Source organism: Hyperolius riggenbachi, chromosome 6 (genome assembly GCF_040937935.1).
Source record: "Hyperolius riggenbachi isolate aHypRig1 chromosome 6, aHypRig1.pri, whole genome shotgun sequence".
NCBI lineage: Eukaryota > Metazoa > Chordata > Amphibia > Anura > Hyperoliidae > Hyperolius > Hyperolius riggenbachi.
Genome location: NC_090651.1, coordinates 106,445,338 through 106,463,312, shown reverse-complemented (window position 1 = coordinate 106,463,312; position 17,975 = coordinate 106,445,338). Strand labels below are relative to the sequence as shown.

Here is a 17,975-nt window from a genome sequence, read left to right as displayed (position 1 = left end):
AAGGCATTTTGGCCAGAGCTCTCTTCTCCTTCTATCTCTCAATGTGTGCATTATACTCACATATCTTTCACCCCTGTAAAAAGTCATAGCTGATTTGTTTACTGAATCAGCTGTAATCCATCATTGTCTTGTAATGTTAGCCTTTGTACTGTTTATTTTGTATTGTTATACCCTGAATTCTGTTGTACAATGCCACGATCAACAATAATAATAATTATATTTATTACCTGTCTCCATAATACAAATTTACCCAGCCCAGTTTTGTTGACCAGCACTCACCATCTCTCCAACACACCACTTGTCTCATGTGTATGTATACATATATGTTTAACTGGACACAGGATATAAGCATAAGGCTAATATCTCTAACATTGGCAACATCTCCTACCATTGACTCCCTAACTCACCTATAGATCCCCTGCTAGTAGCAGTAGCCATAGCTATTTTCTAAGAGTGTGCATTTGTGGCACCGTAAGTTCATTTAGGTAATGGCAATAGTTAAAATACCTAGGCCACAGTTTCCTACAGAAAAAGCAGGATATAGCTAGAGCTCATTTCTACTAGGGGCCATTGGTTCAAGTTCGATGCTCAAGTTCTGGGAGAAGCATTTGTATGTCTCCATGAAATGCGTGCATTGTGGGGGACCAAGATGTATTCCTCTTTGAAAGAACACCCATGTCATCCAGAAAATGATGATTGCAGCAATTTTCTATTTCCAGCTTCAAACCTGATAATTTTCAATGTTGAAGTAAAGACAAGGAGGCACGCAAATGGTATATAAGCATGTGTTCATTTATGTATCAGGAAATTAAAAAAAAAATTGGCATCTCCAAAAATGTTGTATTGCCTAATAAATACATAAATGCAAGTTTACATGCCATTGGATCGTCTCCTTGTCTTTATTTGGACATTATCGGTGCCAAATTTCTGGGAAGGCCACAAAGGCCCAGGCCTAGGGTAGCAGCAGCCCAAGGGGGCATCTGAACAACATAAAAGAGGAGTTGCTACATAGGAAAGAGGAGGCTGAAAATGGGAGCAACACATGGAAAAAGGGAAACTGATGCCCAAGGGAGCTGTTTGTGAAGAGAAGGGGTACAGTAAATGTATGATATACATGGAAGAGGAAGCTGCACATGGAATATGTAGAAGTCCAGACAGGGAAAGAGCTGCTACACGCTGCACACGAAAGGGGAGTCACAACATACTGTACTTGGACTAGGGGCACAAAAAGTATACATCTGGCCTTGGATATTATACGTGCAAAGTGAACCACCTGGGGAATTAGCAATTTCATTCAGTCCAGATATTAGCCTGATTGGGACCACAAGAAGTGACTGTGACATCCAATGTAGCACATTAGAAACTGGGCCATACATCAGTAACATTACACTGAACATTTTTACTTATAAAAATGAGCATTGTGGAATCTGCATGTGTATCACTGCTACACTGAAACTGTTATCTTTGTAAGCATAGTTTCCATGTTTGACATATCATATGCACTTTATAACATTTCAGTTCATTGATTTCCCATTCAACAAAATATAGTGGACAAAAATGTGAGATTAAAATTTCCAATATAAATAATACCTGGTCAGAGTAAGAAGATTTCCATCTCTGAATCCTGACTTATCTGATCTCTCCAAACTCGACTGAAATTTAAAGCCTCGCTTACACGGCAATCAAATATTTTGTGAATGTAAATGAAGGCAAAGATTTAAAGCTCGTGTTAAGAAGCCTCTTCCTATTTTCAGCAATGGTGACATTTGGCAGATTCAGGAATAAATAATCTTATGTGGCAAGGGTATGCCTTATCAAACATATGCAGATCAGAGCTAATTAATGCAAATTAAGGCTTCCTGTCTATCTTGTGGGAAAAGAAATGTCCAAATGTTATGAAATCCAGTTAGTATGCTTATTACCGTAATTGTTTTATATGGGGTGGCTCTTAATTAAAATATGTAAATTGACCTTAATTGCTGTGTGCTAATGGGGTTCATGTTATATCATCATGGATCTCTTAAACTCTATGGCAAGGGGAGTGAGGGTTTTATATAGAATTGTAATAATCTTTGATTAAATGACTTTTATTCATTATGCTTTTGATTTGACATTTTGGTAAACTGTGTGACCCTTACCTCTAGTGCTTTTCATGGTAACCTGTTTACGCGCTGTTATGCAGAATAACCAGTATAGTCGTGTCAAAAGTATTATCTTGAGCAATAAAGCAGACCTGTCACTGGATAAACATGTAGGCTGTTCCTGCTGACCTCCATCTGGGAATGCTACTTTCCTGGCTAGAACAATGCAGTTGTGACGATAATCCTTTCACCAGTAATAAGAATTCAGATTTAAAGAGTCAAAGGACAGAAAAAAACAGCTGATCAGCACAATCTACAACAGTGATTTGAAAAGCAGCCTACCAACAGGATTACACAACTGTATTTATTTATTTTTAAACAATGCAAATTCCCTGACTGTCCTGCTGATCATCTGTCTCCTATGCCTATAATACCTTCAGTCATAGACCCTAAACAAGCATGCAGATCAGATGTTTAACTTAAGTTGCATGTTTCTGGTGTCTAATTAAGACACTACTGATGCATGAAAGATCAGCAGGATGCACAGCAACTGGTATTGTTTAAAAGGAAATTAATATGTCAGCCTCCATATTCTTCACACTTTAGCTGTCCTTTAGCCACTTAAGGACCACATGATTTTCTTCTGATCGGTGCTGCGTGGACTCTCCAGCCTGCAGCACCGATCAGGGAATAGCCAGGGCGATCAGACTTCCCCCTTTTTTCCCCACTAGGGGGATGTCATGCTGGGGGGGTCTGATCGCCGCCGGCTGCCCGCACTTTCTGGGGGGGGGGGGCTCTTCAAAGCCCCCCTCCGCAGCGCTTTCCGCCCTCCCCGGCTTTCCCTCCCTCTCCCTTACCCTGTAAGCGGCGCAGGACGGAGTTCCGTCCTGCGCCAGATAGGATAGGCTTCTGCCTATCAGATGCCGGCGATCCCCGGCCAATTAGAGGCCGGGGATCGCCGATCTACGTCACGGCGCTGCTGCGCAGCAGCGCCGTGTGATGTAAACAGCGGGGATTTCTTCCCCGGATGTTTACATTATGCGTGCGAGCCGCGATCGGCGGCTCGCACACTGTTCACGGAGACAGTCTCCGTGAACTAGCATGGAAGTTTCCATGCTATACTACTAACGACCCGCCGACGCCTATGGGTGTTAGGCGGTCGTTAAGTGGTTAAAGTGGACCTGAACTCTTGCATAGGACAAAAGGAAAACATCGAGAAATGCACACTGTATGTATTTAGAGAGTTTAGCCTGTTTAATTACCCCTCATTTGTGTCTAATCACAATCTGTAATTTGTTCTCTCCCCTGTGTCACATGACTGCCTATGGCAGAGATGGCAGATAAGTCCATTTGAATGCACAGAAGGTTAACAATATGTCTGCTTTCTATGAATCAGGAAGTAGAAACAGTGCAGATTTATTTTAGGATTTGTACCAGCTGTAACAAATAAATAAATGTTTTTTCTTTAAAGGTTATTATGCTGTTGTGTATCTTGTAGAGCAGAGAGCACTTATGAGTTCAGGTCCGCTTTAACTAGTTATCCCCCCTCCCGAGGTAGTATATCTTCACCCTGCAGGACTTCACCTAAAGTTCCAGGGGCGTAGATAGAAGTCTGCCGCTGCGATCGTCCACCGCACCCACCCATGTGTGCTCCCACGCATGTTCTTGCTGCCGCTTGTTAGTACACTGATCACAGTTCCCATTCACTAATCAATGGGCCTGTGGTCAATGATCACTGGTATCAATGAGATGCCGATTGTGAAAACAAATAAACTACTCTTCCTGTATCCTGTATACATTCACAGTACACGGATATGAAGTGTAGGGGGACATTTGGTGGGCAAAGAGTAAAATTACAGCTACATACATAATATTAAAGAAAAATATTTAAGAAAAAATATATAAAATGCTACATTAATTAATCCCTTACCTCCTCTCCTATAGTAACCAAAATAAAACTCTTGTATCAAAAAAGTGACAATAAAAAAAATACATAAATAGTTACCTTAGGGACTCAACATTTTTAATAGGTATGCCATGAGGGTATATACCTGTTATTTTTACAAATAAGGGCTTGTAATTAGTGACAAATGCAAAACTGAAAAAAATACACCTTTATTCCCAAATAAAATATTGCCGCCATACTTATGTTGTGGTAATCAGAACAAATGGGCAAAAAAAAATGTTAAAATGTGCAGGTTTTATCCACAGTTGTACATTTTATTTCAAAACTACTGTGGCCTAAAACTTAAAAAAAAAAATTGTTTCAATTTTTTTTTCTTACTATTCCCATTAAAATTATTTTTAGCAAAATGTGCCACCCAAAGAAAGCCTAATTGGTTGGCAAAAAAACAAAAAACAAAACAAGATATAGATCATTTTGTTTTGAGTAGCACTGAACTGTGAAAATTGCTCTAGTCCATAAGGGGGTAAAAACCTTAGTGGTAAACTAGTTAAGCTATTACAGCACGTATAAAAGGCGTACTTGCTCATCTGTATTATATAGCTGTGCTCTTGTGGCAGGTGAGTATATATACTACCATATAGTAAAATGTGTATATTATTACAGAGAACACATGGAGGCAGGTTTCAAAACTTCCTTATTTGCATTGCTACACCTCCTCACCTCTCCTAACCTAATAACCAGATATGGAGAAACAAATTATGTGAGCTGGTGATAAGTCTTGTTTCTGGGTTGCTAAAACTAGCATATGTATAGTTTATATCACACAGAAATACTGTTTACGGGATTATTTATTATCCTCCGGGCACTCCGGTTTCCTCCCACACTCCAAAAACATACGGATAAGTTAATTGGCTCCCCCTAAAATTGGCCCTAGACTACAGTACTTACACTACATAATATAGACATATGGCAATGGTAGGGATTAGATTGTGAGCTCCTTTGAGGGACAGTTAGTGACAAGATCTATATATATATATACTGTACAGCGCTGCATAATATGTCGGCGCTATATAAATACTAAATAATAATAAATAATAATAAAATTATTTTAGATTTTACCTGGAAATGCACCAAGTGACAAACAAATTCCCTAGACCAGTCTAAACAGTATGACTTTATAATGATAACTTATCATGTATCAGTCATTTTTTTCCTATTGTACTGAGTAGTGATTATAGTCCGTTACTTATTGACTTATTACATTTACTTATCTAGAGCTGTCTTTATTTCTTGCAGGACATTGTGACCAATGTTTCCCCAAGAATCATTCGTGGAACCACATCTGGCCATTTGTATGGACCGGGCCAAGGGTCTTTTCTCAATATCGAACTTATTAGTGAGAAGACAGCCACTTACTGGTGCAGATCTGTCACTGAACTAAAGAAGGACTTTCCAAAACATGTAAGATAAGACTGTCTAAACTGGACTGCATTCACTTAACTACTTGTTTGTATTATATTGCATTGTATTTTACCATTCCTGTAATGCTGGGAATACACGGCTCGATTCTGAGCCATTTAGATGGCTCAATAATTTCCGACATGTTCAATCTCCCGCCCGATCGATTCGGCATGGAAAGTTAAGAAAAACGAATGGAAGATAAGAGGGTCTGCCACAGAATCGAGCACGGAAAATCATCGGGCGCGGAATCGAGTGGCAAAATCGACCTGTGTATTCCCAGCATAAAAGTAAAGCAAGCCTGAGACAGATTCTGAATATTGATGAGTGAAAATGCCAATATCTGCAAAAACATGAAAATACAAGCTATTTTTGTAAAGATGTTCTCGAAATTGAGAAAATTATTTTGGTGCCGACACTTAGCTTCTGTATAGCTAAAGGCCTGATATTAGTGCTTCGCTATATGCTATAGCCGATATCAGGCATTCAGCTATACAGTTACTAAATGCCTTCAACCAAACATTACAGCTAAAAATAAGATGAAAGAAGCTGAGTAATAGATGGAGTTAAGTATTAGGGTGAGATCTTATTTTAGGAGCATCAGTGCTAGGAGATAGGGTACTGGTTGATAATAGTTAAAAATTAAGATTAGGTGTCAGAAAGGAGAGAATTTTGGGAGTGCTTAAAGTGTACCTGAGATGACATGTGACGTGATGAGATAGATATGTGTGTATACAGTGGCAAGAACACAGACGCCTATGCTGTGCTCCTTTTCCTTTTTCCCTGCCTGTAAGAGTTAATATTTCAGCTATGCAACTGATAGTTTTTCTCCAGTCGGGATCCAGTGCTCACTGATAACAAATATAAAACACTTTCCTAAGCAGATAACTGGCCTTCTGACTGCAAGGGATAGATAAAAAGTCAATAGTCAATCAATAGTTCATGTATTTTCTCTCTGGGACTTTTAAGACACTGCAATTGAGACGAGACAATAAAACATTAATTGTACTTCATAGATGTTTATACAGAAAATAAAACTGCAGGATCCTAAAAAAAAAAAGTCATTTTAAGAGTAGGAGGACAGATCCAATTGTTTATCTCATCAGTTTATTTTCATCTTGGGTTTACTTTAAGTAACATAACCACTTCAGCCCACAGGTTTTTTCACCTTCAGGACGAAAGCAATTTTCACCTGTCAGCATTCCACCCATTCATTTGACAATAACTTTCTTACTACTCATCACACGTAAATGATCTATATCATGATCAGGGTCATGTCCATTCATTACAGGCACTGCATTTAATTTGGGGAAGCCTTGCTTCCCCTCCCCAACCACCGACATGGAAATATCGCCACTCGGAGCACCGCTCAAGCACACTTGTACGCGCACTCGCCACTTAAACACTGGACGAGAACACTCATCCAGTTAGCATTGAGAGGCGCCTATCTGGACGATAATACTCGTTCAGATAGGCTTAAGTGGTTAACATTTGGTTGGGGAAATGAGTTAGAATTAATCATTAGTAAGCAAAAGGGGAATATCAGACGATAATCAAGAAACAAGAAGAAATGAGAACATTTCAACCAAAAGCTAATTTGAATGCTACGTAGAATATCAATATCACACTTTAGGTCTGTCCTAAGTTCCAGCCTCATTTGATGTGGTGATTGAACCACACACATCTGTCTGGCAATGGTGTCTAGGTGTTGCATGATGAGTGGCTGATCAAAATTGGCAGGTAAACAGTTCCTATACTGTATATATTACTCCACAGTTTGCTTTCACTTTTACTTTAGTTAAGTTTACAAACATTTCCAGGACCAGCCTGAACATATTCAATTCTAAAGTGCAGCTATATTTAAGTTCCCTTTTTTAATGGATTGAAAAGCCTAATAAGCAAAAATGCAGTTTTCTTGTATTTTAATATTAGAAACAGTAATACAAACCAGTAATAACTGGTTTACTTACCTATGATAGAGACATTCATATCTAGATGTACCAGTTAAACTGGGATTGATTTAATGACCCGAGGAAGCAGGCTGTGACTGTGACCCATTGTAAGGCTTAACAGGTTATGCCTCAATCTAGTGCCACAGCTCTGAGCCCGTCCCATGGTCTTCACCTATAGACAAGCCCCCGCGTGAACAGGACACTTTATTTGTCTCCTGACTACGGTCTTAATGTGCAAGGCATACAGACTGAAGTAGAGAGGACAATAACCCGCCAGAACCCCACTGAGGCAAGTATAACACAGTTCAATAGTTCATAAGTATCACACAGGACTAATACCTTGATTTTTGGAGGATGAGGCCCTCAGCGTCGATTGCCAGTAATGACAGATAGTTCAGGGAACAGGCAGTGGTTGATCCAAGCAGCAAGCAAGAGAGTTCAAGCAAGGTCAGCATGCAAGATTATCCAACCAACAAGCAAGGGTCAGTCCAGGTAGCATGCAAGAGTATCCAGGAAACAAGCAAGGGTCAGTCCAGGCAGCAGGCAAGAGTGCCCAGGTAATAAACAAGGGTCGGTCCAGGCAGCAGGCAAGCGTGTCCAGGTAACAAGCAAGGGTTGGTCCAGGCAGCAGGCAAGAGTATCCAGGTAACAAGCAGAGGTCGGTCCATGCAGCAGGCAAAAGTATCCAGGTAACAAGCAGAGGTCAGTCCAGGCAGCAGACAAGAGTATCCAGGTACAAGCAAGGGTTAGTAAATAGCAGACAAAATTGGTCAAATACAAGCCAAGGTCAATTCTAGATTGTTCAGATCATATGAGTGCGCACCCAGCAACTAGCCACAGCTTATAACGGCGATGACTGGGAGCACTCTGCGCGTTTAAATACAACTTTCATCCAATCAGTGGCCGGCCACACTCCGCACATCCAATCACAGCAAACGCCCCTGCCAAGTGGCAGCTGCCCAGTCAGCCGCTCTGAACTGTCAGCTGACCGCAGTCAGCTGACTATTGTTTACCTTTGCGGAGAGTGTACTGAGAACGCGCCCTCTGCCTATCAGGAAGTGAGGTCTGTGTCCCAGCCTGCTTGTCATTAGCGGGGAACAAGCGCCAAGACCCAGAAGCGGCGGATTCCCTTATACTCATGAAACACATTGTCTTACCTCTTCAGTGTGCTGAATAAATTATAAGAAAGAAAAACTAGTATTATTAAATCACAGATGCTGGCCAATGATTAATCCTCCTTTTTAAACTGTTTTTTCTTTCATTGTTTTATAACGTTGGGTACATCTAACCAAAGTGTCACTCATTTCCTGTCCCAGTAATACCAATGGCTTGAATATGAGCTCATTGTATATCACAGAGAATGATGGGACTGACAGTAGAAAACGCAATTATTATCTTTTCCCATATTAAAAAAAAATGTTTATTTTCTGTTGTTACTGTCTGACTATCTCTCTGTAAGTGATGTACCCATTTCCTGTGGAGGTGGAAAGTGAAGTCATGTTTCCCCAATGTGGACCCTGACAGTAGCAAAAATGCAAACAAAGCCTTTTCCTTCTAAATTAAACTTTCTGATTAGAGTTGGGTTTAAAATACCAAGTTAGCAGCAGTCCTGAGTATACATAACAACAGACACTGTTTTCATCAGGAAAATAATAAATGCTATGTTTTTTAACAGTGTTTCATATATGAATATCAAAAAATTGCAAATATGTCTTAAACATCAGGGTATGAGTGTTTTGTTAACACTTAAATTACTGCTGAAATGTGCTCTGCCTCAAAATGAACACGAGCTTCACTATAGAATATCACAGCTTCTCTCCTAATAATAGTCACTTTGACTGTCAGAGGCACTTAAACAGAGCCTGCTATGAACATTAAGTAGCTAGCTCTGAAACCTGCCCTTTAATTGGATCTACTGGCCAATAAGGGCATGGTCCAGGGCAGCACAGACATCCACTCTTCACTATGATTTTCAGGTTAATCCTTTTCTTTTCACATATAGTGTTCTTCTTTCACACAAAAAAACAAAAACAAAACAAAAGAAAATAGGTTCCTTCTACTCATCTCTGATGTTGCCCTAATGTTAAGACACTTTCAATAAAAGTAATGAAAATGCACTTAAAAAGGCACTTAGAATTTGAAGGTAGCCACTTTGTACACATATTCCAAAACATGTACTTGCTTCAGAAGTGAGCTATTCAGAGCTTATGGCTAGAAGACTAGACCTGTACGGTAAACACAGTTATGTCCCTACCTTTGCCTCTCATTCTGTTTATGATACGGTGTGTAATTGCCACTTTGCAGTTCTGGGTCCTGCATATGGGCACTGAGCATCTGCAACAAAATTACATCCAACTGTGCTTTCCTAGAAAATGAGAGAGGAAATTAGTATTTTCTGAATTATTTAAAGTGTGCTGGCTAAAACAGTATTATAAATAGCTGAAAGGATGTGTAGGGTGATTGCAAAAAGTAACATCCGTTCCACAATTTAACCATTATAGGAGAAGAAGGGCTGATGCAATGCTTAAATGTTTTGCGCATCACCAGTAATGATATAGCTGTGCCATGATTGTTATAGTAACTGTAGCGGATTGCATCATTCCATTTTGCATTTGTAACAGGCTTATAAATACAGTGCACACAAAACTAAATATTAAGGCTATACTAATATAGTAAAAAAAAATGGAAATAAACTGGGGCTGATTTACTAAGTTATCCCTCAGTTAGTATAACATAAATGATGCTTAAAATCTTGCCTGTATTTACGAATATATTCTTCCACTCACTCATAACTTTTATTTTTTTTTATATACTTTGAGATTTTATTGTACATTTTCCAAAAATAAGCAAACAAGCAGAATGTTCACCCAGGTCATGTAAGTACACTTGTGTCTACATAGGTGTATACATTTACTGAAATATCCATTGAAGAATCAGAAATATCTAACCAACTGTCGTAGACTTATTGTAAAAGAGAACAGAGGCGCCAAAAGGATAAAATCAGTAATTAAAATTATTCAAATTGCTTAGGAGGAAGTGGTGGACTTACCTCCTTCAAGCAGACACAACAAGCTGTGTATTCAAGACAAGACACATTTATTGGTACACTCCAAGGATTAATCACAACGTGTTTCGCAGGCCTAAACCCGATTCATCAGGCAATAAATGATAGGAGTACATGACAGCAATATGTCCGGGTTACACCTGGTGCCTCAGTCTATTATATGTATTAATCTATACTCTTTTCACTTGATCATTTGCCTTGACGTACTACTACACTATATTGGGCTCTCAGTTCTTTCTTTACAACTTTCGTAGACTACAGGTCTTGGTCCACATGTATTAATAACTGTCTTTCATATATCTACTTTGAGCTATAGAAATAATTCATTGTTCAAGCAAGACTATTACAATTATGGAGACACTAAATTTATAATCTTGTCAAAAATCTAGTTTAACAATCCTCACTGGCTCCCATGAACCAGAACATGCTGTATAGCCTTTCCAAAATAAAGCCTATCATGTGTGGACATAGTAACTTAAAGTATCCCTGAACTGAGAGTGGTGGCGTGCATGTTATTTAATAACCTTTTGTGTGGGAAGCTGTGACATATGTATCCAGAGCCCCCAGGGGTGCCCACACTACTTACCCAAAATCTTTGACTGGTAAGAACTTAGGATATGGGGAGGCGGGGAGCAGTGATGATCGAACACCTAGATGTTTGGGTTTGGTTAGGTTCGGCTGATGTCATCCAGCCCGCCTGCCCCCTCCCACCACCAGGGGGCGCTGGTCCTCCCGAGAGCCGGCCTGCCCCCCCCCCCCGAACATCTGGGTGTTTGATCATCACTAGCGGGGAGACCTTTAACTTACTACTTCTGTGAGGGCATTGTTAGCTCTGACTAAGGAGCAATTTGATACTAGTCTGTGATCATTGTGAATTAAGACCGTTGCAAAGTGTAGCAGATCTTCAAGCATGTGTCTCTGGCTTGGCTGAACCTTCATTTAGCTCCTTGATTGTCATTACAGAAAGGTGGGCACTGGTACCTTTCCTTCATATACTGTATTTAATAATAAGTTTAGCTGCTTAGAGGAATTGTTCTGCTATTATTTGAACCTGAAACTCTGTGGCCCATATGCAATTCACTTTTTCAACTAAGTTTTCTCCTAGGAGATCATTTTCATCCTGTGTTTGTTTAAAATAAGAATTTTACAGATGAAAAAATATTTTTTTTTTGTTGTTGTTGCTTGCTGGTTACTTAAAAACTACTTTATTTCTTAGGTGTGAAAATATCACCTAGGAGAAAACGTAGGATAAAAAGTAAATTGCATATGGCCCTATGTGTATAAGGTGAGATTGGGTAGGTTTAATAAGCTCAGGGTACAACATAGCTATGCCTTTCTTTAACTACCGGCGGATTCCCCAGGACTGCATAATGCCAATTGGCATTAAGTCCTGGTGGCTGAAATCGCAGGGGATAGCGCGCTGATGCGTGTGCATCCCCGCTTGAATGATGGAGCTCCACTCCTTAATTAGTCTCCCAGTGGCGATTGCTGCTACGAGACTGTTAGACGGCGAAACTGCTGTCTATTTACATCGTACAGCGCTGCGATCCACGGCAGCGGTGTATTCGGGGACAGCCGTGTCACTCGACTGTCCCCTGGGGAGGCACAAGAACGATCGGCTCTCATAGTCTATGATGGTCGATCGCTGTCATTGGCTGGCGGTGAGAGGGAGAGAGTTAAAAAATAAATAAATAGGGACATTTATTTAAAAAATGCACAAATAAATAAAAAAAAAAACAACATTGTGGGAGCGATCAGAGCCCTTAGCCCACCAACAGAAAGCTGGGCAGAAAAGGGGGGGGGGGGGGGTGATCACTTGTGTGCTGAGTTGTACGGCACTGCAGCTAGCCCTTAAAGCTGCAGTGGCCTGAACTGTAAAAAACAGCCTGGTCACTGGGGGGGGGGGGGGGGGCAGCCTATGGTCCTGAAGTCGTTAGGAGGCTTGGGGAGTGAATTAAAGAATTAATAACTCATACTATTTTGGTGATATCTTTATGATGATGAGATGAAGACCCTTATTCAATTCACTTTTACTCCAAAGTTTTCTTTAAAAATGCCACTAGCAAGCAAGAAAATATTCTGAATAACTTTCACAATACTTTACCACCTACTTTTTGGTACTTTTTCAATTTCTGGGTGCTAAAAAGTTATTTTAAAAAGAAGATAAAAAGTCACCTCCTAGGAAAAATCTTAGGAGAAAAAGTGAACCAAATAAGGCCACAGGGTAAATAAATGGCTCAATAGTACCAGACTTTTCTCAGCTTTGGATGTATTCACTATAATATGATAAGAGTGTGCGACCTTCAACTTGGTTGTTACAAACAACAGAAGATAGAAGTTGATTATTAACCAGTTCACATCCAGACCTTGTTTCCCCCTTGTGGACCAGAGACATTTTAACATTTTAGCTATGTCCCTATTTACTCAGCAATAACTTTATCCCTATTCATGGCACCTCAATGATCTATATATTGTTTTATCAAGACAAACTAGACTTTCATTGGGTGGTATTTTTTACTAAGAAAAAATTTGTTTTCTGAGCTTTTTAATGGGAAAATAAGGAAATTTAAAAAAAATGCATAATTTCTCAGTTTTTACTAATTCCAGTTTAAACATAAAAAGTGCTACAGCAGATAAAACCATGCCACCAGTGTTATGTCCCCCCAGTATAGATTGCCAGATGTGTCCCCAATATAGCCAGATGTGTCCCCAGTATCAGCCTCCCAGTATAGCCAGATGTGTCCCCTGTATTTGCCAACCCCCAGTATAGATAGACAGATGCACTCCAAGGATTAGCGCCCATCATTATCGCCAGATGTGCCCCAGGATAAGGGCACACCATTAAAGCCAGATGTGCCCCCAGTATTAGGTTCTCCCCTACAGGAACCCCCAAATGTATCCCATTATTAGATCCCCCAGTTCACCAGATTTTCCCGAGTGATGTGACCCCCCCCCCCCCCCCCCAGATATCCTCTATGGAAAGCCAGGAGTGCCCCCTTTAACCAGGCAGCCCCATCCAGATTGCTAAAAAATGCTGCTATAAGAAGCCTGTCTCACCTTGCTTGGTTCCAGTGGTGTAGGCATGGAGGTGGGAGATAAACGATCACTGAAGTTGGCTACTTCAGTGGTAGTTCATCCCGGGAGGGGGCGGAGGGTGTCACAAATTGGCTATAAGGGAACATGTTCCCTGTCATCAATTAGTATTGCAGCTGAAAGTGCCGGGGTGTGCAATGGAGTGCCTGGTCGTGTACAGCTGCGCTGCAAGGGGAAAATCATATATACTGTATATATGTCCTTGTGGCTGGATAGTGTAATGGTTAAGGGCTCAGCTTCTGACACAGGAGACCTGTGTTTCGAATCTCGGCTCTGTCTGTTCAGTAAGCCAGCACCTATTCAATAGCAGACCTTGGGCAAGTCTCCCTAACACTGCTACTGCCTATAGAGTGTGTCCTAGTGGCTGCAGCTCTGGTGCTTTGAGTCCACCAGGAGAAAAGCACGATGTAAATGTTCTGTGTTTGTTTGTTTGTGGCTTGGATGAAGTTACAGAGGACGTAAATACAGTATACTGTATGGGTGGCCAAAGTGGTTAAGGTGTAAATGTAAATAGTAAATATACATTCACGTATCATCCTGAATACTGTTAGAATTGGCATTGTTCAATTTTGGTTTAATAGTATCAGGAAAAAGTTCTGCAATGCCAGAAGCCTGCCTGTTGGTCTGTCAGTCCTATAAATGACATAACTGACCAACAGGGAATAGGTGTATCAGCTGGTTTTTGCTCTCAGTTCCACTTACATCTTTTCCATCTGTCTCTGGAACTGCTGACAGTTAGACACAGTTAGGCAGTGTTTATGGTAATGACATGCTAATAGTCCATTACTATGAACCAAGCTCTTGCATCATTCTTTTTCAATAAAAAAAAGCCTATGTACTGTACTGTACATGCCTAATTCAGATGCCGTATGTAGTCAAGCCTATAGATTGCTATAAATCATAATGAATCATTTACAATTTTGTCACATGCAGATATTACACAATCTTCTCTGGAAATGCATTGTGGTATTTAATTTTCACATTAAATATTCCAGGCACAGGTACATAGTTCAGGAAAAAAAAATAAAACTTAGGCTAAGAGGTTAATGTCTGATTAAATTATTCATACAAGAAAACAGGGTGGGGGAAAAGGTATGAAATGAGAGAGAATGCAGGTCAGTCATGTCAAGCCATTCTGAATGACTAGTCTTTATCACTATGCAGAATCTTCTTATTAAACACTGCACCTTCAGTCCATAAATCCATTCTTTCCCTGCCGCCTTAATATGACCATATCCATCTAGATTGACAGATTCTACAGACGCAGATTTCCCAAGAGGCAACAGTGTTACTTATGTCAGTGGATGGCATTATTTACTTCAATGTTCTGTTATTAAATTGATAACAAGATAATTCCTCTGCTGTGTGCAGACATGACAGGATTTGCAATTGTTAGCTCTCTTATTTCACATGCTTTGATGTCCTGTGCAATTTTTTTATGTTTAATAAGGGGCATCTTTTATTTCTATATTGCTCTTGATCAGATCAGATGTTGGATAGGTGTATTGTCAAAAGGAATAGGATACAAAGACAGTCTGTACAATTCTGCTCTATACCATTCTTAAGAGTAAAGATGAAGAGGGATTTTAAAATTACTTCATGTGTATGTATCATACGTTTTTCAACTTCTGTAGTCCTCATTTTCTGTCTGATATTTCTGTAGTCCTCAAGTATATCAGAGAAGAAGCAAAACCTGCATCCCTTTGTTGAAAGCTCAGATCTCTGTAACATGACTTCAGCAGAGCTCACCAAAGCTCTTGTTTGGGTGGATCCTCAGTTTTTTTTTTAAGTGGACCCAAATAAAAAATTAATTATACCTTGCACAATAATTAACATAACATTTTAATATGAAATCCTGATTAGTTTTGTAAGTATAAACTTTTATTTAACTGATTTCATGCTGTAGCCTCTCCACAACAGGGTGTCCTTGCATCCATCAAGTTCAACCAGAAAACAAAAAACAACCATCCTGAATCCGCACATATCCCAGTTGATCCAGGGGAAGGCACAAAACCTTAAAGTGTAACTGTCGGACATATAATCAAAAATCAATTTTATCTGATAAACAAGTAATAAGGATGCTAACCAGGCATTCTAAAAGTTAAAAATCACTATCACTTTACTTGTTGATAAATTATTATTATTATTATTTATATAGCGCCAACATCTTACGCAGCGCTGTACAGTATATATATTATCTTGTGACTAACTGTCCCTCAAAGAGCTCACAATCTAATCCCTACCATTATCATATGTCTATATCATGTAGTGTATGTATTGTAGTCTAGGGCCAATTTAGGGGGAAGCCAATTAACTTATCCGTATGTTTTTGGGATGTGGGAGGAAACCAGAGTGCCCAGAGGAAACGCACGCAGACACGGGGAGAACATACAAACTCCTTGCAGATAGTGCCCTGGCTGGGATTCAAACCAGGGACACAGCGCTGCAAGGCCAGAGCGCTAACCACTACGCCACCATGCAGCCCTAAATAAATAATAAAAAAATAAACAATGAATGATAAATTATCATTTCCCATTTTGGCTGACTCTTATTTGGTACATTGCTTCAAAAAGGAAGTTGCAGGGCATGCTGGGTTGTAATTTTTTGCTTCTCTATTCTCCCCTCAGTCTTAACTAATGCAACCTGATTGACTGAAGTCCCTCCTTTTTTCCCCTTCCCACACCTCTGTTCCTCTCTGATTGGCCAATACTTCTCATGGGATCGGTTGAAAAGGGCGCCCGAGGTGCCTGTATGAAAAGGGCGCCGCCATAGACATCAATGTTATTTCTGGAAATATGGGCTACAAGGTGTAGAAAAGGGCGCCCAAGTTTTGATATAGGCTACAAGCGGGCTCCCCTTTGTAGCCCATATTTTTTCGGCTACAAGGTTTTCTGCTACAAGCGGGCTCCCCTTTGTAGCCCGTATTTTTTTCGGCTACAGTAAGGTGCCCCTCTGTAGCCCATATTATTGCCTTTTTTTGTAGCCTAAGTTTTTATATGGGCTACAAGCACTGTAAGCCAAATTATTTCATTCCCCCACTATCCATGGCGGCCTGGAGGGGGAATAGTAATTAACACATCCCGTAGTTTTTTTCTAGCCGAAGTTTGTATATGGGCTACAAGCACTGGAAGCCGAATTATTTCATTCCCCCACTATCCATGGCGGCCTGGAGGGGAAATAGTAATTAACACATCCCGGAGTTTTTTTGTAGCCGAAGTTTTTATATGGGCTACACCAGGCGCCTTTTTTTTTTTTTTTGTAGCCAAAGTTTTTATATGGGCTACACCAAGCGTCTTTTTTGTAGCCGAAGTTTATATGGGCTACACCAGGCGCCTTTTTTGTAGCCAAAGTTGGTATATATATGGGCTCCACCAGGCGCCCTTTTTTACCGGCGCCCTTTTCATGTAGACCCCTTCTCATGTTGAAACAATGCACTTTCTATTGCAGAGCTGGGTGGGAGTGCCTGAAGACTGGGAGGAGGGCGGGCAATGCATGCACAATCAGGCAGAGGAGAGTAAGGGAGGAAATGACATCAGGATTGGCTTCAAAATCAACACAGTTTAAATGGAGAATCCTAAGAAGGATTTTCTCTTTTTTTACTATAGAAAAATCATTAAAATCAAAATGTGGACAATGCAATACACATGTTATGTAAGTAGAGCAAGTATTTATCTACTTATATATGTGGTTTTTTTTTTCTGAGATAGTATGGCTGACAACTCCTCTTTAAAAACCTGGGTCAATTAGCCTTAAAAGGGAATAATTTCTTCCCAACTCCAGGTGGCAGTCAGATAAATCCCTGGATCAACTCTCCCACAAAATCAGGAATTACCTAGCAATTATAGCCATGGGTGTCTTTGAATGCAAGGAAAGCATCCAAGCCCTCTCTAAATACAGATATAGCGTTTGCCATAACTACTTCCTCAGGTACGCTATTCCAGATTTTAATCACTCTCACTGTGCAAGACCCCTTTCTAAATAGATGACAAAAAATTTTTTTCTCCATATACAGATCATGTCCCCTTCGCAATTTTTTTGTTTTTCTTACATTTTTCATGCATTTTCATGCTTTTGTGTTTTTCATGAGTTTGCTTTTTTGGTCCAAAACGTTGCATTGCCCATTAGACAGCCGGAGAAACCATACAGTGAAGCATATGGTTCACTGCCACTGTAAATGAAAACATTTTCCAATGAATGCACAGCATGCTGTGCATTACTCCGAAGGGTTCCACAACAGCATTTATTGAAAAAAGACAAATTTAAAAGAGCACAGGATTGCAGTAATAGAATATCGGTAGTGTTATCGATATTCTACTACATTAATATTGTAAAATATTGGTAATATTTACAGATATTTTACTATGACCTAACCTCTACCTACTCTAACCCTTAATCCCCTTGGTGGTGTCTAACCCCTAATG

The 17,975-nt window shown here is 40.0% G+C and overlaps 1 protein-coding gene across 1 annotated transcript in view; it reads left to right on the top strand.

Annotated features, from left to right (window-relative positions):
• The window catches only part of DPYD (dihydropyrimidine dehydrogenase), a 1,875,594-nt gene that overhangs the window by 1,270,558 nt on the left and 587,061 nt on the right, over positions 1–17,975 (top strand). Inside the window, exon 14 of the mRNA XM_068239758.1 lies at positions 5,284–5,448. Within this exon, the coding sequence (XP_068095859.1) occupies positions 5,284–5,448 (165 nt within the window). The remainder of the gene's footprint in view (positions 1–5,283; positions 5,449–17,975) is intronic.